Source organism: Macaca fascicularis, chromosome 1 (assembly GCF_037993035.2).
Source record: "Macaca fascicularis isolate 582-1 chromosome 1, T2T-MFA8v1.1".
NCBI classification, from domain to species: domain Eukaryota; kingdom Metazoa; phylum Chordata; class Mammalia; order Primates; family Cercopithecidae; genus Macaca; species Macaca fascicularis.
The window spans coordinates 65,420,963-65,447,925 of record NC_088375.1 but is presented as its reverse complement, the minus strand read 5'-3'; the positions used below and the strand labels follow the sequence as shown (position 1 = coordinate 65,447,925).

The window sequence follows — 26,963 nt, the reverse complement described above, 5'->3', positions numbered from 1 at the left end:
AGCCTTCTTTGTCTCTTTTGATCTTTGATGGTTTAAAGTCTGTTTTATCAGATACTAGAATTGCAACCCCTGCCCTTTTTTGTGTTCCATTTGCCTGGTAGATCTTCCTCCATCCCTTTATTTTGAGCCTATGTGTGTCTCTGCACATGAGATGGGTCTCCTGAATACAGCACACCGATGGCTCTTGACTCTTTATCCAATTTGCCAGTCTGTGTCTTTTATTTGGGGCATTTAGCACATTTACATTTATGGTTAATACTGTTATCTGTGAATTTGATCCTGTCATTATGATATCAGCTGGTTATTTTGCTCGTTAGTTGATGCAGTTTCTTCCTAGCATCAAAGGTCTTTACAATTTGGCATGTTTTTGCAGTGCCTGGTACCGGTTGTTCCTTTCTATGTTTAGTGCTGCCTTCAGGAGCTCTTGTAGGGCAGGCCTGGTGGTGACAAAATCTCTCAGCATTTTCTTGTCTGTAAAGGATTTTATTTCTCCTTCACTTGTGAAGCTTAGTTTGGCTGGATATGAAATTCTGGGTCGAAAATTCTTTTCTTTAAGAATGTTGAATATTGGCCCTCACTCTCTTCTGGCTTGTAGAGTTTCTGCCGAGAGATCTGCTGTTAGTCTGATGGGCTTCCTTTTGTGGGTAACCTGACCTTTCTCTCTGACTGCCCTTAACATTTTTTCCTTTATTTCAACTTCGGTGAATCTAACAATTATGTGTCTTGGAGTTTCTCTTCTAGAGGAGTATCTTTGTGGCATTCTCTGTATTTCCTGAATTTCAATGTTGGCCTACCTTGCTAGGTTGGGGAAGTTCTCCTGAGTAATACCCTGCAGAGTGTTTTCCAACTTGGTTCCATTCTGCCAGTCACTTTCAGGTACACCAATCAGATGAGATTTGTTCTTTTCACATAGTCCCATATTTCTTGGAGGCTTTGTTCATTTATCTTTACTCTTTTTTCTCTAAACTTCTCTTCTCACTTCATTTCATTCATTTGATTGTCACTCACTGATACCCTTTCTTCCAGTTGATCAAATCAGCTACTGAAGCTTGTGCATTCGTCACGTAGTTCTCATGCCATGGTTTTCAGCTCCATCAGGTCATTTAAGGACTTCTCTATACTGGTTATTCTAGTTAGCCATTTGTCTAATCTTTTTTCAAGGTTTTTAGTTTCTTTGTGATGGGTTCGAACTTCCTCCTTTAGCTCTGAGAAGTTTGATTGTCTGAAGCCTTCTTCTCTCAACTTGTCAAAGTCATTCTCCATCCACCTTTGTTCCATTGCTGGTGAGGAGTTGTGTTCCTTTGGAGGGGGAGAGGTGCTCTGATTTTTAGAATTTTCAGCTTTTCTGCTCTGTTTTTCCCCCATCTTTCTGGTTTTATGTACCTTTGGTCTTCGATGATGGTGACGTACAGATGGAGTTTTGGTGTGGTTGTCCTTTCTGTTTATTAGTTTTCCTTCTAACAGTCAGGACCCTCAGCTGCAAGTCTGTTGGAGTTTGCTGGAGGTCCACTCCAGACCCTGTTTGCCTGGGTATCAGCAGTGGAGGCTGCAGAACAGCAAATATTGCTGAACAGCAAATGCTGCTGCCCTATCATTCCTCTGGAAGCTTCATCTCAGAGGGGTACCCACCTGTGGGAGGTGTCAGTCTGCCCCTACTTAGGGTTGCCTCCCAGTTAGGCTACTCGGGGGTCAGGGACCCACTTGAGGAGGCAGTCTGTCCATTCTCAGATCTCAAACTCCATGCTGGGAGAGCCACTACTCTCTTCAAAGCTGTCAGACAGGGACATTTAAATCTGCAGAGGTTTCTCCTGCCTTTTGTTTGGTTATGCCCTGTCCCCAGAGGTGGAGTCTACACAGGCAGGTGGGCCTCCTTTAGCTGCAGTGGGCTCCACCCAGTTCGAGCTTCCAGGCACTTTGTTTACCTACTCAAGCCTCAGCAATGGTGGGTGCCCCTCCCCCAGCCTTGCTGCCACCTTGCAGTTTGATCTCAGACTGCCGTTCTAACAATGAGCAAGACTCCGTGGGCGTAGGACCCTCCGAGCCAGGCACGGGATATAATCTCCTGGTGTGCCGTTTGCTAAGATCATTGGAAAAGCACAGTATTCGGGTGGGAGTGACCCAATTTTCCGGGTGCAATCTGTCACAGCTTCCCTTGGCTAGGAAAGGGAATTCCCTGACCCCTTGTGCTTCCCGGGTGAGACGATGCCTCGCACTGCTTCGGCTCATGCTTGATGGGCTGCACCCACTGTCCTGCACCCACTGTCCGACAAGGCCCCGTGAGATGAACCCGGTACCTCAGTTGGAAATGCAGAAATCACCCGTCTTCTGCGTCACTCACACTGGGAGCTGTAGACGGGAGCTGTTTCTATTCGGCCATCTTGGAACCGAAAAACAAAATAAGGTGATTTATTTTTTAAACGGTGTAGTCAGGAAACGTGAGTTTCAAAGAGAGACACCATTTTGGACTAGAGTTATTTGGGAGAGCATCTTGGTTGATTGAATTCTGAGCTGGGTTCAGGGAATTTAGATAGAAAGAAAGGTGGAAAAGTGTTTTAGGCAGGTAATCTGACAGGAATGAGGCTAAATCAAACAATTTATCATTGTGGAATATTTTTAAAATGGACTCTTGTAAAAATGGTTGTTGTTCTCACAGTCTGCTGTTATTTTGTCTGTTTGTAAATGGGTGGCCACGCAGCTGGCTCTGAATCAGTTCTGCCTGACTTTTCCCCCACAGCACTCTGAGAGTAAAGGAAAATGAATGCCTCACCCAAGAACTTTGGAGATATAGGTTAAGGCATCCCTGAAAACACAATATTTTCTATCTTATTTTATCTTAAACTTCCTGCATTATTTATTTGTCTTTTGCTCCCTTATAAATGTGTTTGTGTTAATGTTGAAATAATACAATTTTTATTTGAACAATTGGAGTAACACTAGAAAAATATATTCTCTAGGAAACCATGCCATTTTCATCTTATGATTTTTATATCCCATTGGTACATTAGCATTAACCATGTATCCCCCAGCGTATACAAATGCCCATCTGAGAAGAATCAGGACGGACGTTAAAGCTTCAAAAAGTAAAATACCAATCCTGAATTTCAAAAAAGCATTGCATATTTTATTTGTTTTCATAAACAGTAATGACAGGTAAGCTAGAAGCAAAGCGACTAGGAAGACAGATAATAAATGGGGCATTGCAAATTCATTTCTATTATAGGAGAAAATAGGACATAATCTGTAATTTTTTGTTTAGAAAAGTTTGAATTGCTTCTACTTATATTGGTTAACTATAAAATACCTTTTTCCACTTCCTTTCCTTTTCTTGTGGCCCCTTCCACTGTCATCTGTTGAATTTAGGATTTCTGATGTGTGTAGGTATAACATGCCAGGTTTAGATTAATGCGCATGTATATGAGAAAGAGGTGGGACATAAAGAAAGGAAATTTAGTAATGACTGTGGTGCTTTTGCTTCTGCTTTCTACAGGACTGGCCTAATTCTGTTCTAGGGCATATGATGATCTTGTTCCTGAAAATGCCCCGAACACCTATGGGTAGGACATTTTAGGATTCTTGGGCATAGCCATTTATTTGGCTCTGGATGTTAAAGAAAAATGGAGTTTTGTATTTGCAAGAAGCCCGAGAGTCTAAATGCCTGTATTTACTGCATACCTCGAGAATGCAGTAAAGATTTGAACAAAAGAGGGGAGCATCCACTGAGAGGGAGAGGCCTGGGAAGAGGATGGAAAGCCCAGGTTAAAAGGGGAACTAGCCAGTGAGAAATTTCTCATAGTATGATATAGTTCAGGGGTTAGCAAAGTCTTCCACTAAAGGGCCAGATAGTAAATACTTTTGGCTTTTGGGGTCTCTGTGGCAACTACTCAGCTCTGCTGTTGTAGTATAAAAGGGAGCCAGAGACAGTAGACAAACGAATGCATGTGGCTGTGCCCCAGGAAAACTTTATTTACAAAAATAAGTGGCCAGCTGGATTCGGCTCACAGGTGGTAGTTTTCAGGTCCCTGGTGTGCTAGTTATTTTTTAGTTCAGTGATTTCTAATATTGATGTATACCACTTTCGATTATGGTATAATTTCTCTTTTCACCCCAAATCTTCAGCAATATGTACTACACAACAGCTTGCAGTAAGCCTGCTTTGAATAGGTAGAATGAAAGGTTAGGCATTTAATAAGCCCAAGGGAGTGAGGACCAAAAGAAGGGGCAGTCAAAGAGGCCAAATGAAGTAGAGAATTCAGTGGAAGTCAGAAATCAAGGGGGTTGGAGGCTGGGGAGGTAAAGTGAAAGTCTCCAGAGGACATTAAAGTGACTCTGTGCATTTAAGGGAAGCTGGAAGACTTGGAGGTACAAACAAGCAGCAAATGCTTGGGTTCCACAAGAAAAAGAAAAGCATACTACTTCTCAAAGTTTCATAGCATAAATCCAGGAAATTACAGGAATGCTTTGAAAGAGTAGTGACTGTCACTGCACTGACTTAGAGTGATCACCCCAAATCAGTGGAAATGACAATAATCATCCTATAAAAAAATAAAGAAGTTTCCAGCTCCTGAAGTACTTTCTAACTTCTTTGGTATCAATAACTTTCCTAGTACAATATCATGTTCAAGTCTTGTTTCCATTTTTGATATTTGAGTTGTTGAAAACATTTTGAATTCAGTATGTATATAGGTACCTGCTATTTTCTTCATTTGTTTGCAGAGTTTGGGGATGGATGCTGCTGCCTCCTGGAGAATGTATATGGATAGCCACTTCTTTAGGTTTTTCATGTGCATTATTGCTAATTGGCAGAGTAAAAAAAATAGAAAAACTGTCTTAATCGTTTAAGTATCTGTTTTGAAAGAAATTAGTAATTTGCATTTGGAAATTTAAGGTATCATTTGCCTTAAGTTCCTGATGTCTTCGCAAGATGTCTGAAAGGAAAATCATAACCAAATCTCATCTTTTAATACTAAGCAAAAACTTAGATTAGAAAATAATACTAAAATCATCCTATATTTTATGTCAGAATACTCTAAATTGTTTATAGGCAGATGTCCATGCCTTAACGCATTTCACTATTTCTGACATAATTTTGATTAGTAAATAGGGTTTTACATCAAGATTTTGACACATAAGCTGCACAACATGAATGACTTTGCACTGCAATGTTACCCGAGGCTTCCTTTTTCTCCTATAGTGAAGATATATGTTCTGTTTTCTGTACAAGCAATACCCACAGTTAGGGGAGCAACAGTAGCTGTCATGAAGGTATTTAAGAACTGACAGTAAAAAGTAATATTTACTCACTTTTGAATATCAGTAATAACGATCATGTGTAAATAATAGCTAACATTTTCTGACATGCATCATAAGTGAGGCACTATGTTAAATAAGGTAGGAACTATTATTATCTCCATTTCACAGGCAAGGACAATGAAATTTACTGAGGATAAGTATCTTGCTCAGGGTCTCATAGAGCGTAAGTGACTGAACACAGGCCTTAGCAGTTGCAAATCCCTCGTCCTCACTTGGTATGGTACCCTGCCTCTTTGGGGGTTAATAAACACTTCATCTTTTATCAGTGAAATGATGAAACAGTACCAGTACCTGGAAATGTTATGTATGCATTGGTATTAGGGATTTAAGAATGGAAGCTTGAAGAGTTAACTCACTTCAACACATACTACTATTTCCTCATCACTCAGTTACTCTTTACCCTCTTATGGAAATTAGAATGACAGCGTCATTTGAGAAAAAGAGGCAGACTGCTTCAGGGGACAGAGTTTTCATAGGATAGGGAAGGCACACTTGAGATCCACGGGTGAGGAAGAGTGGAGGGGTATGTAGCCAGGTGGTGTGACCTTCCAACGAGTGGTGATTAAGTGGCAAGATGAGTAATGTTCTGAAAGTGGTCTTGGGTGATGAGTGGCACGTGGGGTTTTGGAGAATATGATCTTGGTGAGTATATGTTGAATGAAGAGTTATCTGATTAGTTACTGGTGGTTAATGTGAATAGAGGAAAATTCAGGGAGCCTTAACAGAGGATGGCCTTAAGTAGTTTATCACTCTAAGCATCATAACAATGGGAACTTTGAAATTTTGACTGCGGACAAGGCTGTTTTGTGTAGAAATGGGAGTGGGTACGAGGCAGTAACAAGAGGCAATAATGGGCTCTGAATGAAGAAGTCTACCCAGTATGATTCCTCAGTGATCAATGCATGACCTATCTTATTTGACATTATCACAAATTATTGTTGTAAATACACAATGAAATATCAATATGTGCAGGCAGCATATTTTTAACTAGTGAAATATCAAGGCAGTAAGATTAAATCACCGGAAGAACTTGCCAAGTCTATGTGAAAGGCCAGGAAATCTCAATACGGAAAGATGCCCTTAAAGAAATACCTTAATGTTTCATAGCCATATAACTCAGAATATAGAGTAACAAAAAGGAGAGATTGCATACTGCTCTCTAGAAAGATACTGGTTCAATATACCAGAGTAGCTAAAACAAATTCAGTAAAATATAGGGAGAAAAAGAATATTGAAAGAAAAAAGGAAAATACTTTAGGTTTGTACTATATACAGTTCTGGATACTGAATTTCAGTAATATAGAGTCAGATTCAGAAATGGAAACTAACGTTGTCAAAACACTAGCACAAAGATTTCGAATTAAATAATCCAGACTAAAGGCCTAATTCCTAACAACTTCCTACTGCTTTTAAACAAGCCACTGAATTTCTTTGAACCTAAAGTGTTTATGCTTTGGGATAACAATACGATTGGGCCTACGTACCTCACAGAGTTGTTTTGAGGACCAAAGAAGATAATAAATGGTAAATAAATCTATAAATAAACATGTTAACTGTTTTTGTAAATACATTAACCGTTGCTACTCTTATTAATCTTGACTGCTGTACAAGTAGAGATTAAAAAATCATTAAAAAAATTGTTTTGGGTGGATATAGGTGGTCCCTGCTCACAGGGCCTCACAGTCCAGGGAGCAGGGATGGTGAGGAGTATAGTGGAGACCAAGAAGTCAAGAGATAGTGGTAATAGAGAGTGGAAAGGCCAAGGTGGAGGGCGCAGAGGAAATGGGCAGAGTAATCAGGTATTCTTAATCAGAGAAAGCTGAGGATTGAGAAGGCACACGAAATCAACAAGTAGTGATATCGTTTAAGCAGATGTGCTTACTAAATTCAGTGTTGGTACAATGGACTGAATGTATCCTTCCAAATTTATATGCTGAAAATTTATAGGATCCAATTACTACAGGATCTCAAAGGTAGGACCTTTGAGAAGTAATTAGATCCTGAGAGCAGAGCCCTTGTGAATGGGACTAGTGCCTTTAGAAAAGAGACCAGGAGAGCTCCTTCACTCCTTTTCCCTGATGTGAGGATTGAAGTCTTTTAACTAGAAAGCGAGCCTCACCAGACACTGAATGTGCAGTTGCCTTGATCTTGGACTCTCTACCTACCAGAACTATGAAAAATAAATGCTTGGTTTTTAGAAATGAAATAATGATTTTTAGGAACAGGGTCTTGCCATATTGCTCAATGGCAAGTGGGCTCAAGCAGCACTCCTGCCTCAGCCTCCCAAGTAGCTGGGACTATAGGTGGGTACCACTGCACTCAGCTTAAATGCTTATTGAATCCACCCAGTCTATAGAAGTTTTTGGTATAGCTGTCCAACTATATATACCAACAGACTGAGACAGTTGGTATATTAGAACAAGGGGCAGCCTTGAAACCTGGAGTAAGTTTAGGACAAGTTAAAGATGCACCATTTAACTTGGTAGAGAATTAGGGCAGAAATTTCCCCTCGTGGTAACACTCTTAGTGGTGTTTAGCTCACTCATTCATTTGATAAATATTTATTGAGACTCTTTTTGTTCCAGGGACAGTTTAGATTTGTTATGTATCCATTGGCGAAGATAGGACAAAAATTCTCGACTTCATTGAGGGAGAGAGAGAATAAACATGGGATGTAATTATTTAATTAACTATAATAAAAGAGGATAAATCTATAAAAAAATAAAGCAAGATAAGAGAGATTGGGAATGTGGGGGTGGGATCATGTCATCTTTACTAGGATAGTTAAAGTAGGCCTCCTTGAGGAGCATTTTAAAGAAGGTGAGATCATTTCTGTGTGTGTATTCCTTCTATTTCTGTCTCATTTTAGTTTCTTTTCTTGTTTTTTTTTTGTTTGTTTGTTTTTCTTTTTTTTTTTCTCAGATGGAGTTTTGCCTTTGTTGCCCAGGCTGGGGTACAGTGGCACGATCTTAGCTCACTGCAACCTCCAGCACCTGGGTTCAAGCGATTCTCCTGCCTCAGCCTCCTGAGTAGCTGAGACTACAGGCATGTACCACTACATCAGGCTAATTTTTGTATTTTTAGTACAGAAAGGGTTTTGCCATCTTGGCCAGGCTGATCTCAAACTCCTGACCTCAGGTGATCCACCTGCCTCAGCCTCCCAAAGTGCAGGGATTACAGGCCTGAGCCACCACGCCCAGTCTCATTTTAGTTTCTTGCTAAGTCTTTAGACTGCTCATGCAGCTTCTGAATTGTCTCCAGTGTTTAAGATAGACGTCAACCTGAATCTCTCCAGGCGTGGTGTGATAGTGGCTCTCCCATAAAGCAGGCCATCTTGTTCTATTCTACACTATTCTATCTCCGTCAGTCTTTTTCAGCTCCAGGATAAACAGCTCTTCTGACTTGAGGACCACTACGATACTCTCCACTCATATTATGCATTTCCCACATGGTTTCCTTCTTCTTTGCCATGAGGACCTTTATGCCCTTGTGTTTCTGTGAGGAAAGCTTGAGCTCCAGATAAGGAATAATCAGCCCTCCTCACGTAGCCACAACGACTTAGCTATTGGCCACACCCACTCAAGGAAGTATGACTGCATGATTAATCAGCCCAACTCCTTCCAAGAGAAGGGACCTCTGCCTTCTGATTATTTAAGTTTATTACTTCTTTTTCCCAATTTTAGCTATGTGTTATTTCTAACAAGAAAATCAATGGTGTTTTGTTAGAGAAATGCACTCACTATCCTGAAACCACCTTTGCAAAGATTATGAGCGTGAAAGAAATCTAACACGGCTGACTTCATCTTGCTTCTAGCCTTACAGGTGGGCTGGCTTTGCTCATTCCTGGGTGTAGGCCAAGCTAACCATGAAAGGAATTTAGTTTATAATTTAACTTTGGAGCAAGGATAATAACAGTCTCTTCCTAAGACTAGCTCCCTCCTTGCTCAGGACCTGAAAGCTAATGAAAGGCCAAGAGTTTAGGATTATGAGAAGAACCTGAACTCTGCTAAAATATAGGCATGGTTTTTATAATCCATTACTGCTCAGAGATTTGTGACTTCCCTAATTGTTCCTATAGATAACATCACTATTATAGAATGTAAGATTGGTCTTCTGAGATGTTTTTCAGGTTTTTGCATTTGGCAACTGACTGACTCTACCTGGACCTGTGACTCATGACTCAACTGGTCCTGTGGCCCCCAACCAGAGGTGGATACAGCACATGAGGACCATTTCCCACACCCCCATCCCCCACCAATCAGCAGTACCCATTCCCTAGCTCCCTTCCTACCAAACGATCTATAAAAACCGTAGCCCCTGTGTTCTTGGGGAGACTGAGTTGAGTGATAACTCCAGTTCTTCCACATGACTGGCCTTGTGTTAATTCAACTTTCTTTACTGCAATATACCAGGATCTCAGGGAACTGGTTTTGTCTGTATGACAGACAGGAAGAACCCTTCAGGCAGTTACAGTCCCAAGAAGTGAAACAGGCCGAAAGTAAAAGCTTAGAAAATGTTTAAAAATTTTCCTGGATTACACATATATAATAGGTTTTAGTGTGGGTTACATAGATGTTTAGGAGGTTTACCTCCCTGACCTTTAAGTCTAAGAAGGATCATGATTTTTCTTTCTGCCACATTTCTGGTAGCCACTGGTCAGAGAGAATGGTTGTGCCATGGACATTACACTTTAAAAGAATATGGAAAAAATAGGAGGCAGGTTTTACGAGATGGAAAACGTGAAGAAATGGTATATGCTCTGAGGTTGCTTAGGCTATACAAGATAATCATTTCAAAAGAAATAATTTTATGAAATGGTTATTGAGTCATGTTTATGCCTGAAGATGATTAATATGAGGAAATGATCTTAAAATATGTGGGTGAAACAAATCAGTAGTTAGGCTTGGGAATCTGACCCTTTAGTTGATTAACAAGGAATGGGCCATAAGGAATGAAGAATGACATAGTTAGAAAGGTGGAGATAGTCAAATATCTTCAAGATATTGAAGTATCTTGAATATTTTCAAGAGGAAGAGATAATCATTTACCCTGTGTGGTTTCAACCAGAGACTGGTATAGATACAGGAAATTAGAAGCCCCAACTTCTTTAATTCAGATTTAGTAATTTTTTTAAAAAAATTAACTCACTAATATATGGTACTTAATGAGAAACTTTAAGAGGAAAAATGTATTGACACAAGTACTTTGTTAAGATAAAGTGCCCAGCTACTTACTTTTCCTTTTTGTAATGGAGAAGAGCAAAGAATATATGTCAAGCCGTAAAATATAGAGAACATTAGTCAGGAAGGATAAAAATTTAAATTTAAATCTCTACTCATTCAGTATTTTCCCACAAAATTGAGTTCCTGACCAGGTTGTTGACAGCAAGATCTACTATGACAAACTACTTTTTAAAAAGTATATTGGCAGCTTTGTGACATATCAAAACTTCGATTTCTGTAAAGCTTGTTGTAGGGAACTGCATTTGTTTAGAATATTTGCTATAGAAAACTGTTCACTTAAAAGTTACAAATTCAGTTTTTCTATGGGTATACAATTTGCTCATCAACTATATAACATTGATATTATTGATTCTGGCTTCACTGATGTTGTTATAATTTAATCAACCAGTTCAAAAGCTGTGTAGGTTCTTTTCCCTGTCAAAGATGTTTCTTTATTCAGATCTTAGTCTTTGCAAGTTTTTTTTTCTTTCAAGTTTAAAAAATTAATGATGGCTGGGTCCAGTAGCTCACACCTGTAATCCCAGCACTTTGGGAGGCTGAGGCAGGTGGATCACTTGAGGTCAGGAGTTCGAGACCAGCCTGGCCAAGATGGCAAAACCCTTTCTCTACTAAAACTACAAAAATTAGCCTGGTGTAGTGGCATATGCCTGTAGTCTCAGCTACTCAGGAGGCTGAGGCATGAGAATCGCTTGAATCCGGTTGGTGGAGGTTGCAGTGAGCTAAGATCATGCTATTGCACTCCAGCCTGGGTGACAGACCAAGACTCTGTCTTAAAAAAAAAAAAAGTTAATGGTGTTTACAAAATATTTGTTTATATATTGAAATACTCAATGGAAAGTCTCAATTCTTCCCCACTGGCAGGCTATGTGTGCCATATGATATGTGTGCCATATGATATGTGTGCCATAAGTGACCCAATCTAACTTCTAGTGCTATGATAGGACCTGGGCTTAGAGGGAGGTGTCTGCAATGTCTTAGCAAAACTAGGATATCATAGCCTCATGAACAACTTTTTAAAAACTCCATCTGCCTACTTTCTCTTTCTGTAAAACTCAATTCCTTCTTAAAATGCTGTGTGTGTGTGTCTCTGTGTGTGTGTGTGTGTTTGTGTGTGTGTGTGTTTTGAGATGTAGTCTCGCTCTGTTACCCAGGCTGGAATGCAACGGCACAGTCTTGGCTCGTTACAACCTCTGCCTCCCGGGTTCAAGCAATTCTTGTGCTTCAACCTCCTGAGTAGCTGGGATTACAGGGATATGTCCCACTTCTCCCAGGTAATTTTTTTGTGTTTAGTGTAGGGTTTTGCCATATTGCCCAAGCTGGTCTCGAACTCCTGGCCTCTAGTGATCTGCCCACCTTGGCCTCCCAAAGTGCTGAAATTACAGGCATGAGCCACCACACCTGGCCCAAGTGCGGTTTTTTTTTTTTAATTGTTCTTAGTATCCTATATACTTCCTTTAGTGCGAATACCTCTTTGTCTATACTGTGTGTCAAGGATCTTCTTTATAAGAATTACCACATCTGTTTATGTAGCAATGGGTTTGTTTGTCTTTTACTTTCTTTTGACTTCCAAGCAGGGGTAAGTACAGTTTACATTTCTTGGGATAATATGGCTATACTTACCCTTTTCTGTACTTTAGAATTATCCAAGACAGGAAAATGATGAATAAAATAATGAAGATCATACCAGATAAAGTGCCTAGGCAGTAAAACAAGGTAGTTACATGCATGGAAAATATAACTCATAGGTTTTAAATTCTGTCTTAGTATCCAGTCCCACTACAGATTGCCAATGCTTTTTTTTTTTTTTTTTTTTTTTTTTAGATGTAACTATACATTCTGCTTTACTCTGGGTTTCTATAGTATTAGTCTTACTCCCACAGGGTTATTATAGTTAAGGTGTGATCTGAGCTGTTTTGTAACCTTTAGTCCAACATCAGCTTTTCCAAAAGTAAGTGAGAACTGCGATGGGGCAGCTGGCCACCAGCTCTCCATGGCCCTGCCCGTGTGTCTTGCCTAAGGCTTAACACACAGGCATTTCATTGTGACAATACTGGAATTTTCTCTCTTGTTGAATTATATATGTAGGTCTTTTGTCCATTTATTGACTGTTAAAATGCACAGTCTCCACAGGTAGGTAGACCCAGGCTACCCCATTCTGTGGTCTTCGGCAAGTTACATAAACTCTCTGTGTCTCAGTGTCCAGATGTGTAAAAAGAGTTGTAGGAATAATATGCCACAGTATTCTGTTGGAAGCAGACTCTATTACAAAATGATTCTTATTTAGGCAGACCAAAGATATGGGCTCAGAAGACTGGTCTTGTGGCTTTCTATTTGTGCAAATGAGCAGGATCACCATCTGGAAGCATACTTCAGGTTACAACTGAAGGAAGTTGCATTCTCCCAGCACATTCAAATAAAGAATTTTTGACACTGATGAATGATTATTCATTTGTAATGGTTCAAAGACAGTAAAGAGCCTTTGATGAAGGTTGTTTAGTATGCATATGACAATGCCAGTTTCACCATCTCGTGGCCTAACTTATCATTATTTTCTTTCTAGTTGAACTTACAACTCAAGATATTTTGATCTCTTTACAACTCAAGATATTTTGATCTCTCTTTTTGCATTTCATTTATTATAGGTAGGTACTTACTGTTAAAGATGCCAGAATTCCTCAGCAAACCTTTCATGAAACTTACCAACTATTAGAGCATCACGTGTACCTAAAAGGAAGACAAAAGTCACAAAAAGTCACTCTAGCATGCAATGTGATTGAGCAGGACCTCTCAGCCAGTGACAAGTCATTCTAATTTTTCTCCAGGACTCAGTCTAATATTTTTTCTAATGCAAAAAGCCATTGGTTTCATTCACATACTCTCATTTTACCTTCTGCACTCAGAGAAGACTTTTAAAAATTAATATTAATACAATTACAGAAGAAAATTTATAATACAGAGCTAAAGAAAAAATCACTTCAATCCTAGTACCCAAAAAATGTTTTGATACATTCTGTTCTGGCACATTTTCTCGTGTGTGTGTTTTCACCTAATTATACACTAGAAATATAAGTTACAACAAAGGCTAACTAATATAATCTAGTAGATGCATCATAGTGCATTCAATGGCTTCTATTCTGCATTTAAGTTGTTTCTAGGTTTCTGTCTCATGAGACCCTTAATAAAATGCTTAATAAAATATTTTAATATTTTATATTTTTCCTTAGATTAGATTTCTAGGAGGGCTAACTGGCAGGAATAGTTGTATTATTTTTCACATACATTGCATAATTGTTTTTCGTAAGAGTTTTTGCAAATTTACAATAGTACCTTCAACACACAACAATATCAGTTTCATCACATCCTTGCTTTTCATTGGGTGTTCACCTAGCAACCTTTTTATTGTTAATTTAATGGACAATTTTTAAAGAATGTTTTGCTCTTGTTGCCTAGACCAGAGTGCAGTGGAGCAATCTCAGCTCACTGTAACCTCCACCTACTGTGTTCAAGCGATTCTCCTGACTCAGCCTCCTGAGTAGCTGGGATTACAGGCATCTGCCACCATGACCGGCTAATTTTTTTATTTTTTAGTAGAGATGGGGTTTCACCATGTTGGCCAGGCTGGTCTTGAACTCCTGACCTCAGGTGATCCATCCGCCTTGGCCTCCCAAAGTGCTGGGATTGCAGACATGAGCCACCATACCCGGCCCCTTTATTTTATTAATATCAATTTCATTCCACTTATGTGTATGTCTCTTCTTGTGCTGGTGCAAAGTGACTTTTGTATTGTTGCTTTATATTTTGTTCTAATATTTGATACAGTTGGTTCCCCAACTATCTGAGTTTTCTGTCAGTCCCAGCCAGATCTTCAGAATACTCTAAAGCCATTTAGTAAGTTGTCCAGTGAGATTTTTGCCAAAAAAGCGAATATAATTTGATATTAAGGGGGTGTCAAGCTGATAATTTAGAAATATTATCCGTGAGTCATATTAGCATATTTACAGGATTATTTGTAAAACTGGATCTTGAACAATCTTGGTGTAGAACCATGTATTAGAAAAGTCATAAGAGATGGGGAGAGGGGAAAGTGTAACGCTAACTTGGATTAAGAAAGGCTGTTCATTATTAATTTTGCTCATCTGCTCCACGATGTGGGTAGAATTTTCTATCTTGCAGTACCTTTCAGTTGCCAGCAGAGGGCCACTCTTCTACACAGTTCAATGATACATGATGTGTGCTAGCTGTGCTAGCTTAAAATCCTGTAGCCTACAGTGGTGAGGGAGACAGGCCGGCTGCTCTCTGCAGCTTGGAAGGTGCTCCCTAACTCATGCTGAAAACATTTCTTTTAAGGCTTGTAGGCTGTAAATAAATCATTACTGTGTGGCTCATGCAACCACGTGACATAGACAAAAAAGGTGCAGAGCTGGAGTGAGAGGTGTGAGAAGAGAAAGTCTGGCCTTACTTTCATTTTGGGATTTTTGGAAGAGGTGGACGCTCATATTGTACTCCATAGCTGGTAGCATATGCCATAAACATCACACCACACTTGATGCCAATATGGATGAATGAATGAGCAATAACCATGAACGGGAAGGTCCCACATTCCTTGTACTTGCACTTACGAGAGGTACATATGGCCAGAGGAGGGTCCCATCTGTCATCCGCCTGGCACTGGCTCCAGGGACTGCCTTCCAGCGCATACCCATCTTCACACTCCAAAGTCACATAATCTCCATAGTGATACACTTTTTTCATTTCTAACTCCTTTGAGATTCCATTCATAAACTGTGGGAAGCTACAATTTACCTCTGAAATTAGATAAATCAAAAGGAAATTGATATTTTATTGTTGTTGGTTTTTTTTTTTTTTTTTTGAGACGGAGTCTTGCTCTCACCCAGGCTGGAGTGTAGTGGCACGATCTCGGCTCACTGCAAGCTCTGCCTCCCGGGTTCACGCCATTCTCCTGCCTCAGCCTTCTGAGTAGCTGGGAGCACAGGCGCCCACCACCATGCCCGGCTAATTTTTTGTATTTTTAGTAGATACAGGGTTTCACTGTGTTAGCCAGGATGGTCTCGATCTCCTGACCTCGTGATCCGCCTGCCTCAGCCTCCCAAAGTGCTGGGATTACAGACGTGAGCCACCGCGCCTGGCCGATTGTTGGTTTTAACTGCAGAATAGACGGATCTATGACTGCAAAACCTATTTTGCCCTTAGCTAAGAAAAAGCATGTTTTTAAACATGTTACTAATCTTCCTCCTCCAAAAGCCTTATAATTTAACATGTTTTGACTCCCATTTCTTAATGTAAAGTAATAGAATATGGAATGTACTCTGCATTCACTTTTGATTAACAGCTCTGCAACTGGAAAGCTGTAGAAAGATTAGGAATTAGGCTAACGGTGATCTAGCCCTGGAGCCACTTGGGTCATGCTGTAAGGAAACAAGAGTACCATGTTAATTCTCTCAGGCTTCACAACAAATACTGGCACTCTGCTCTTTATTAAATGCATACTTTTGGCCCATTTCTGCACATAGAACAAAGAAGTTCGTAAATCATGATTCTGAATTTAAAATTCATCTTTCTTTCTTTCTTTTTTTCTTTCTTTTTTTTCTTTTTTTTTTTTTTGAGTCTCACTCTGTCACCCAGGCAGGAACGCAGTGGTGCAATCTGGGCTCACAGCAACCTCCACCTCCTGGGTTCAAGCAATTATCCTGCTTCAGCCTCCCGAGTACGTGGGATGACAGGCATGTGCCACCATGCCTGATTAATTTTTGCATTTTTGGTAGAGACGGGGTTTCACCATGTTGGCTAGGCTGGTCTGAAACTCCTGACCTGAGGTGGTCTGCCTGCCTTGGTCTCCCAAAGTGCTGGGATTACAGGCCTGAGCCACTGTGCCAGGCCTAAATTTAAAATACATCCTTCTGATTAATTTACTTTATTTCATTTTTTTTTTTTTTTTTTTTTTGAGACGGAGTCTTGTTCTGTTGCCAGGCTGGAGTACAGTGGCACGATCTCAGCTCACTACAACCTCCACCTCTGGGTTCAAGTGATTCTCCTGCCTCAGCCTCCTGAGTAACTGGGACTATAGGCATGTGCCACCACACACAGCTAATTTTTGTATTTTTAGTAGAAATGGGGTTTCACCATGTTGGCCAGGATGGTCTCGATCTCTTGACCTCATGATCCTCCCGCCTCAGCCTCCCAAAGTGCTGGGATTACAGGCGTGAGCCACTGCACACAGGCTACTTTATTTTGTTTAACTCATCCTTAGCTTTACTTTCTTTTTCTGCCCAGCCATCAGCACGTCCTTCATCTTCAAGCACAGACTTCTTGTCAGTTGTAATATTCTCAAAATTAGCCTACAATATATTTTTTCCTTGATAGAAACAAGAAGGCAAAGTGGTATTTCTTGTAATGTGGACTGTGGTCTTCCTGCATCAGAGCATTCTGATGAGTTTGTTAAAAACAGACTTTTGACCCCACTTCAAAACAGAATCAGAGGCCATGGAATGGAGTTTGGGAAACTTTTTAACAAGGTTCCCAGCTGATTGTGTTAATGCTCTGGATGGAGAAGCACTGCTATCGACTATGCAAAGAGGACAGTTAGTAAGATGAAATAAATTTTATGTAAATGAAAAGAAAGCAGCTGCCAAGAGGACAAAATATTATCCCTTTCATTATGCTCATTTCAGTGGTCTCTCAGCCTTATAAGCCTCATGTATCAATGTTCCATACAACCCAGCAAGAATAAGAAATACCAAGAAATAAGTCACCTTTGCAATAATGATCCAATTGGCTCCAGATTCCCTGGTCTGTACAGAAAATGATGCCCTTTCCCACTAACAGGTAGCCGGGGTCACAAATGTAGCTGATTGTCATCCCAGGAAGATAAAGAGATACGTGTCCTCCAATGTAATGCCCGTTCTGGATCTTGGGTGGATGTGGGCAGGCTAAGAACAAGTTCCCACACAAACACAAGAAAAGACACTCAGTTAAACATAGGCATATGAACACATGAACATATCCAATATCTCTGGCTATTAGAGGTTCATGAAGACCTGAGCCAGCCAGGTCATAAGCCACTCCTATTTGATCAGTGAAAGACAGGTTCTCTAAACCTAGACTTCTTGACATTTAAACACTATCCTTTACAGTCTCTAACTTCAAACTGGGTCAGATGGGGAAGTACCACAGGGATCGACAAGCTAGCAGTTCAGTGCTGTTCTGTCCTTACTGGAAGATGGAGCTGGTATGGGCAGTCATAGCCACACATGTGCCTACAGTTGTCAGGTACTGTCATTTAAAGCCAGACTAATATATCAAAGGAATGAGCTATGGAGGCTAAAAGTACAATCTCTCTCTCTCTCTCTCTCTCTCTCTCTCTCTCTCTCTCTCTCTCTATATATATATATATATATATATATATATATATGTATGTATGTATATATATAATACCACACTCTCTTTATATATGTATATATTTAAAGAGAGTACAATCTCTCTTTTTATATATATGTGTGTGTGTGTGTGTGTGTGTGTGTATATATATATATATACTTTAAGTTCTAGGGTACATGTGCACAATGTGCAGGTTTGATACATTGGTATACATGTGCCATGTTGGTTTGTTGCACCCATTAGGCTAAGAGTACAATTTTAAACTCTGCTTCTCCAGGGCCTCCTGAGTTCCCTTTATTAATATTGAGGTGAAGGACCAAATAAACATAGTCAGTGGCTTGAACAAACCCTTGGAAACAACATAAAAAGTATAAATCCCTACATCTGAGTTTCTTAAATTACTTTTATAGCACTATCAGTTCTGAAGTAAATTATGTCGTCATCGTATACTTTTTGTGCAGCACATCCATCTATCCAGGATAAAGACAACTCATAGTAGTAGACGTAGAATAAAAGAGTATTTTCTTTAGCATTTGTTTTCAGTACTTTGAAAATATTCTCTACAAAATTTGGACCTCACCAATTCTCTTCACTGTCCACCCACTTCTCTCCTTACCATCCCACACTCCTCACCCCATAGGAAGGACCATCAGAATACCAACAACTGAGACACAGTGTGCCTACTAGAACCCATTTGTCATTCACTTGGGAGGTAGTTCTGTCTCTGACATTCATAGCAAAGCCATTTTCACAAGCAAAAATGACTGCCAGTATAGAAATATGGAGGTTCTCACCTCGATATTCTGAACCCATTTAGGATATGTGGAAGCAGGTACTAACCAGCAGGAACAGAAAGTTCACAGCGAGGGGCGGGGCTGCTCCAAACCCCATTCCCTTGAAGGTCACTTGTGCAGCGGATGGTGCTCTCCCCAATGAGGTTGAAGGTCATCCCTCTGTCTGGGTGGGGGTCGCATGTGTAAGATACTTCTTTTCCATAGGGAATATCTCCAAGGGGAGCTCCTGTGTGTCTCCCATTAAGGATAGCTGGAGGATTTGGGCAAAAGATTTCTAGAAAGAAAACAAGAGCTTTAAGTTCTATTAGAGTTTCACTTAAGATGACTGAAATAATAGTGACCTGTGACTGTGCGTTTAGAAAGAATATAACTAAGGCGGACGGAATTTAAATCTGTAAGGCTTTTGTTGAGAGGCAACTAACTGAAGTGAGGCCTAAATTACAGTTTATTGCAAAAGCCCAAAGTGTTCCTGGGCCACCCGGGTACCTATGTTCGTTATGAATTTGAAAAGTAATTGTTTTAATTTTTTAAAAAGGACCCATTTGGTTGCCCACTTTAACTCAGGCATAGTAAGATGCCTGGGTTGACAATGAGGTTCAAGACAGACAAAGTTTTGGTCATCAGAGACCATAAGTTCCAAGGAAATCTATGAACTTTAATAATCATGAACTATCATCTTTAGCAATGTAAATGTTTCTTGGTGATTCAAGACCATTATCATCAGGACCAACACCAAATTTCCAGTGGCGTCATCAGACACCAGTAAGGCTCTTTTGACTCAGATTAAATGGTGCCAAAGAGCCCTTTTTTCTTTCTTCCAATTTATTAACCATCATTTCTTCCTCCTTTTAGTCTGCTTAGAACAGTTCCTTCCCTAAAAGCACTTGATGCTTCTAATTTGATATGAATTTAGGAAGAGATGCCCAAGTTTATCAGAATTATGTGTATAAAAAAGACTTAGTACATCAAACAATGATTGACTTCTCATGCTTGAATTTTACCTGTTTGTGTTTTCCTAAGTTTATTTATATATTTATTTTCAGCTTTATGTGTCTCTGTAAGGTTGAGTTTGTTGAATACTTGAGTTTCCTCAGGTATTAAATGTTCTTCACCATAATACTCACCATAAGGTATCCGAATTGATTTCTATAAGTTATTTTAACACAATACAAATTAAAATAAACATTTTCCAATAATCAGGAAAAAAAGTTTTAAAAAATTCTTGCCTTGCTTTAGTAGACAGAATAGAATCAATCAGTAATGCCTTGGTATGTCAAACATGTACTTTTATCTAAGAGTTTCTGAATTTTTTCTGAACTTCAGCATATTTTATTTAAGCGGATGGTTTGGAAACTTAGGGCACTAATCATCATTTCAGACACTGATTCATCATCCCAGCTCCTTCCACCATACTAATTTATCATGTAACTCTGTTTTATTTTCTCTATAACATGCCTATTTAAACTGCCATTTTATGTACTATAATTTTTAGAATTTTGTTTACTTATTTATTTCCTTGTTCACAGTCTGCTTCAAGAAAATACACCCCAGGAAAGTAGGGAGGTGTCTTCACTATTCACTCGCTATTCGTTGCTTTTTCTACTCATGGAAAGTCCTGGCACACGGGAAGCCCTATGTCATTAAATGCTGCAGGTCAAATAAGAAGCTGACTAAATTGTTTATGACATGTGAGGGGATAAAAGAACATAAAAATTTGGCTGGGCATGATTGCTCACACTTGTAATCCTAACACTTTTGGAGGCCAAGGTAGGAGCATATCTTGAGCCCAGGAGTTTGAGACCAGCTGGGGCAATATGGCGAGATTCTATCTCTGCAAAAAATACAAAAATTAGCCAGATGTGGTGGCATGCACCTGTTGTCCCAACTACTAGGAGGCTGAGGTGCGAGCCCAGGAGATTGAGGCTGCAGTGAGCTGTGATTGCACCATTCCACTCTGTCCTGGGTTACTGTGTCTCAAAAAAGAAAAAAGAAAACATAAACATTTAAGAAAGATTCCTCCTTGATAAGAAAACTAAAAATAAATGACTAACTAAAACGTGCTGCACCTTTATGTCATCTAGTTTCTTGCTCACATTCCCCACAAAGTTAAACACTGTCATTAAACTAAGTGATTTACAGATTAGTAACAAAAACGCATGTCAGAGAAGACCTACAAGACCCTTCTTGAAATTCTTCCAACAAAGAAGTATTTTTTATCCGTAATTTAGTTAAGTAAAGATCCAGACAACAGGTGATTCCATGAGGAAAAACACACTGGAAAACAAAGATAAGGAGCGTTATCCAAACCACATAGTTCTTTCTACTCACGTTCACACACTGGAACACTGCTATTCCAAAGGGCTTTCATTCCAGCCAAGACACAATGACTAGCAGACCTGCCTTTTAATCGGAACCTAAAGAAAAAAAAAAGTGGTAGCAAATGTATGAGCAATTCCCATCTCTCCCTTGATTTCTTCACTAACAGATGCTCAGCTTCCTCACTACCATTTTCCTCCTTGACTATCATTTGGTTCTTAGGTTCAGGCCCAGCTAAAACTCTTAGTTCACTGGGGATCTGAATTCTTCAGTAGCTGGCAGAAACTCAAAGGCCAATTTACTCTAAAGAACCATGGTACCCTGTGACTGGCAAAGCAATTGGAGCTGATGTGCATAATTGCCATATAAACTTCATAGCCCAGCATCACCTACAGAAGGCATGAACACAGAACCAGACTTCTCCATGGGCACAAGAGCTATAACCTTCAGGTGTCATCTTTCATTGATGGCTCTCTGACATCCCACTTATTCTCATTAGTGGGTCATGAGGCAGAACAACTCTCGATTTGGTAAGCAAAGCCAGGAACATCTAGAAAGAGAATGTGGGCACTGTTCTTCTTGCCACTACAATTGTAACGGGCCAGAGGAGGCTCACAGAAGCATGCTGAACCACGTGCTCTAAGAAATAAAGAAGAGGGGGGTAAGAGTCTTTGCTGCCCCGAAATGCCCAACTGATTATTGAGTCCTGCTTCCCTTCTGAAATCTGAAATCATTCTGAAATTAGACATCATTATTGGATGGTGCACTTTGTAAATGCCAAAGATTCCTTGGAAATCATTAAAAATAACTGCTTAATTGCCCAATCTAGTTATCCCTCCAGACTCATAGTGCACACCACCAAGAGTAATGGATACACATAAACAACTAATAATACCACTTGAAACTGATAGAAGCAGGAGGCAGACAAATCCTAGGCAGATGGGGCGGATCCCGATGAAACCCGACCTTGAAGTTGAAGACAGTTTAAAGCCTCGCTACAAGTTCCAGGTAAATCCATGGACTGGCTTGAAAACCTCTCTTCCTGTTTGGTGTGCTTTCCTCTGATTGCTCCTCACTCTTCATCTGTTTTACATATACCTGCGCTTCCCTAATTGGTTTTTACACTGCTGTGCCCACCTTTGAGTGGTGTCTTTGTTTTAGTCTTTTTTGCATACTCACAAACCAATCAGCACAGGCTCCCCATTCTGAGTCCATAAAAGCCCCAGAACCAGCCACACTGAGGGACAGAGAGAGAACCCCTGACTTCATCTGGGGGACCACCTCGTGTCTCCTCTCCGCTAAGATCGTCGCTCAGTAAAACTCTTCTCTACCCTCCTCACCCTTTCATTGATAGCATAACCTTATATTTCTTGGATGTGGGACAAGAACTCAGGACCCACCAAATACAGGTACAAAGAAGCCTGTAACACTGTGGCCCTCCGCCCTCTGCTGTGGGAGGGCAGCTGCACCACGTGACAGGAAGCAGCAGTGGGTCAAGCCAGCCCCAGAGATGCAGGCCTGAACGGGGCTACAGGATTGACAGAGCTGTTAAACACACCGCCATCTGTTGGGCTGCGGGCATTATCAAATACTACGAGCTGTTAGCGTGCTGTAATACCCGCTCTGGGCTTCAGGGTCGTGGGCACCCCTGTTTGGGTACCACCACATTTCCTTCAGTGCGACATGCCTGGTCCAGCTGCAAGCACTGCTCGGACCCCATTCCTGTGCAGGTGCTTGGAGTGGCCAGCTGGACCCCACACTCGCTCACTCAAACACCCCCTCCCACCAGGGGCTGAGTGTGCAGTCGTGGGGGCCCCAGGGTCTGAGTCAGAGCACCAGCCAGGCGCTGCCTGGTGGGCCGAGTAGATGTGGTGTTTCCTGCAGTGAGCCCGGGCCCACACAAGGCCTGGGCAGGGGCATTGCTGGCCAGAAGTCATTGGCTGGCAAAGTGGCTGAGAAGAATCCTGCATTAAAAGAATTACACTGGCCATTCCTGACCTGAAGATACATTATTGGGTGAAAACACACTTACCCATGCACTGTTACAGATTCCGCTGTTGATTGGTTTTAAGTTTCCTAAGCGACCTTTGCCTTCCTTATCATGGGACAAACAATTTTTGTCTTATTCCTTATTTTTTTTTCTAGCACAGCCTTTATAAAATTATGTTCTTTTGCCTCCAAATAAATACATACCCATTCACTTCAAGTTCCAACTGTGTACTCAAGATCAGTGACTGTATTTAGGTTTGTACCTGACATTGAGCTGTATGTGCCATTTTCTCATTGTCTTCTGAAAGTGGTACCACTTAGTCCCTATCCTTATTTCTAAACTACCCTTCCATAAATTCATCTCTCTGGGTACTTCTTATCTACTAGGTCGGCTCCTGGTTTGGATTAACTCCTGAACTCACAGAAGTGATTCTCCACACTGAGTCCTTGGTCTCAACCCTGGGTCATACTCACCCTTCATCGCAAACAAAGGACACCTTTGCTCCAAGCTGGAGATTGAGTGGAAACAGCACACGGCCATGAGGGAGTTGTCCCAGGAATTCATCACAGGATTTCACTAGAAGAAAAAAATAAAACAACAGGAGTAAGACCTCTATGTGAGGGGGAAACAGCAATCTGGAAGCCAGAGAGTCAAGGCACCTGTACATATGGGGGCTTCAGGGCTCCAGTCTCCCTGGGGCGTGCAATGCAGAGACGCAGCCCCTCTGAGGTCATAGCCGGGCTCACAGCTGTAGAACACCTCCTGCCCAGGTGAAAATTTGTCCTGATGGCTTGGAGTATGCTCACCATGCAGGATTTCTGGAGGCGGCTGACACACTGTGGAAAGGACAGTTCCAGAGCACTTGTTAATTATGGGGGAATTTCCTTTGCTACATCTTAAGCTAGCCTGAGAGCTTAAAAATCGTCATTGCAGAGGGCAGCTATTAAAAGAGAAGATTGGTAGTTCAGTAGCCGCACGTCACTAACAAGGAAACCAAGGATACCAAGCAGAACTGTGACTAGAATCAAAGTCTCTCCAACACCTTGTCTGTGTTTTTTTTTCTACTGAAACATGTTCCGAAGACTACAAGGCAGCATATTCCTCTTGCTTTCAACTACTGGTTATGGAGCACAGAGTCGTGAGTGTTTGTGGCTTGGCCACTCTTCCATTTCCTATAGAGGCAATCCCTCAAGCTCACGCGTAAGGCAGCAGCAAGGGGTACTGTTGCCAAGGTCTCATCTAACAGACACCTTCACCTAGTCTTCATTTTCCTCACTCCCTGTCCCTCTTTCAGCCAGCACAAGGCTGAACTGTTAGCTTCCTTTCTGTCCCTGTGACCAATTCTAATTCTTCCCACTCTGTGTTAAGCCAGTCATTTCAGCTAAGAAAAGAGGAGGCATCAAGAACAAAGTCATGGGGGCAGGGGGTGAGGGTAGGGAGGGGAGGTGGGGACAGTTAATGGGTACAAAAAAAAAAGAAGAAAGAATGAATATGACGTAGTATTTGATAGCGTGACAGGGTGACTGTAGTTAGTAATAACTTAATCATAGGTTTAAAAATGAAAGAGTGTAATTGGATTTTTTGTAACACAAAAGATAAATGCTTAAGGGCATGGATACCTCATTCTTCATGATTATTTTACATTGCATGCCTGTATCAAAACATTTCATGTACCCCATAAATATATACACCTACTATGTACCCACAAAAATTAAAGATTAATAAATTAAAAATAAACAAAAAGAACAATCCCCCCTCAAAGAAAAAAAAAAGCTACAGACATTTTAGTGATAGAATCTATTGCTTAGACCATATTTTAACCTGAATATTGGCTGCCTCCATGCACAGGACAATTGGTGTGTTCTCAGGGCATCAAAATGCAGGCATGGTGGCCCAGGCCTGAAATCCCAGTACTTTGGGAGGCTGAGGCAGGAGGATTGTTTGAAGACAGGGGCTCAAGATCAGCCTGGGCAACATAGCAAGACTCTGTCTCTAAAAATAAACAAAAATTAGCCAGATGCCGTAGTGTGTACCTGGAGTTCCAGCTACCTGTGAGACTGAGGCAGGGGTCTTACTTGAGCCCAGGAGTTAGAGGCTTCAGTGAACTATGATTGTACAATTGTACTCCAGCCTGGGCAACAGAGTGAGACCCTGTCTCAAACAAACAAACAAACAAACAAAACAATCAACAAACCTCCAAGAATGAATTTGAGCCTCAATCTGAACCATATATAATTATATATCAAGTATATATATGTGTATATATATTTGTTTGTATTTGAGTGAAACACTTTTTCTGAGCTTCAGTCTTTTCAGTTATAATGTGAAAGAGTTGAAGTCCAAGGCCTTTTTGATTTGATGCTCTCATTTTGGTCCTCATGGCTCACTTGCCTACTGCCCCACTCCAGGGATAGAGATATGATCACCACTATTACTCATTATTGTTCATTAGACATTCCACTGTACATGATCATTAGGCTCTGGAGTCAGAGCTTTGGAAAAGTTCTTTAATATCACTAAGACTCAGTTCTCTCAAAGTAAAATGGGGATACCAATAGTAGCTACCTCATATATTCACTGTAAATGGTAAATTTAAAAATGCATATAAAATATGTCTACTATAGATGAGAGAACAAGCCATTACTTTGAGACAAGTATTAACAGAGATAACAGACAGTGAAGCTACTATAATGCTTAAAGTGTTTATGCCAATTTCATACTCCTTACACACTTCTTCCTTAATTTCAGCAACTCCTATCATCTATATATACCTTCACACCCAGCAAAGTATTGATGGCTCACACTCACCCCTGGAGCAGTGTGGCAGCTTGGGCCCCCATCTGTCGTTGGTCTGGCACTGCACAGTGTGGGACCCTACCATGACAAAGCCGGGCTGACATCTAAATCTCACGATCTCATTGAGGGAAAAGAAACTCCTATTTCCTGGTACTCTAATTCCGTTTTCAACTTCTGGAGCTGTGCATTTATTAGTAGAAATACATCGAGGGGGAGGGCTGCTCCAAACACCAACTTGATCATCTTTGCTGGTGCAATATATTGACCGTTCTCCCATGAGCTCAAACAGCTGTTCTCCATCTGGTCCAGTGTGGCACTGGTAAGTTACCACTGTTCCACTGTGAAAAGATGTTCTGTTGTTGCTGTAGAAGTCTCCATTGGATATGGTTGGAGGTGGCTTACAAGATATGACTGAGAGAAGGAAGAGTGTGGTAAAACAGCTTATTTTTTAATAATGAATTATTTTACTATGAATTTAAATACCAAATGCAAATAATCCAATAATTTTCTAAATGGAATTACAATACTGTTATTTTCTTAAAATATTTGCTAATAATCAGACATTTTTACCTAGTTGAAATTTAGGTGTGTATGATACTGGTTCTGCTCATAGTTAAGTATTTCACCAAAAAAACATGTATTTTTTGGTTTACATATTTATAATTTTAAGTGGATAATACATGTGATTTTATCACAGATTGTTAAGGTACTTATCTACTGCTGGACATTTTCTCCTATAGGTTATTAAAGTAATCTCTTCGCAGGTTAAATATACCACTTCTGGCATTATTTATCAAGAAAAAGAGAGCAAAGGAAATACAAAAGATAAGGCATGAAAAACGAAATAATGGCAGATGTAGGGGCAATAAAATGATAAATGAACACTGTGTTCTGTCATAAGATAATAGTATTCACATATTGGCTAAGTGACTACACACACATACACACATAACTAGTGTTGACTCAATTAAATGATTACTGACCTATAAATGCAGAAGTGTAAATTTTTTTTTAGAAGAATGATTAAATACTTTATTGAATATACAAACTTTGGAATATAATGCTCCCATTAAAAACCATTTTTCAAAGAATATTTAATGTCATGGAAAGATTTTTTTT

The 26,963-nt window shown here is 40.3% G+C and overlaps 1 protein-coding gene across 3 annotated transcripts in view; it reads right to left on the bottom strand.

Annotated features, from left to right (window-relative positions):
* The window catches only part of CR1 (complement C3b/C4b receptor 1 (Knops blood group)), a 133,167-nt gene that overhangs the window by 7,293 nt on the left and 98,911 nt on the right, over positions 1-26,963 (bottom strand). For 2 of the 3 annotated variants that reach the window (XM_065532037.2, XM_065532049.2), the window contains 11 exons: positions 25,857-26,255; positions 23,708-23,884; positions 23,522-23,624; positions 21,071-21,156; positions 18,789-19,016; positions 17,324-17,500; positions 15,173-15,358; positions 13,254-13,277; positions 12,174-12,249; positions 4,688-4,792; positions 2,295-2,377 (listed from right to left, as the gene is read on the bottom strand). In XM_065532037.2, the coding sequence (XP_065388109.1) occupies positions 2,335-2,377; positions 4,688-4,792; positions 12,174-12,249; positions 13,254-13,277; positions 15,173-15,358; positions 17,324-17,500; positions 18,789-19,016; positions 21,071-21,156; positions 23,522-23,624; positions 23,708-23,884; positions 25,857-26,255 (1,604 nt within the window). In that variant the 3' untranslated portion in view covers positions 2,295-2,334. The remainder of the gene's footprint in view (positions 1-2,294; positions 2,378-4,687; positions 4,793-12,173; positions 12,250-13,253; positions 13,278-15,172; positions 15,359-17,323; positions 17,501-18,788; positions 19,017-21,070; positions 21,157-23,521; positions 23,625-23,707; positions 23,885-25,856; positions 26,256-26,963) is intronic. The other variant, XM_065532042.2, reaches the window with a different exon arrangement.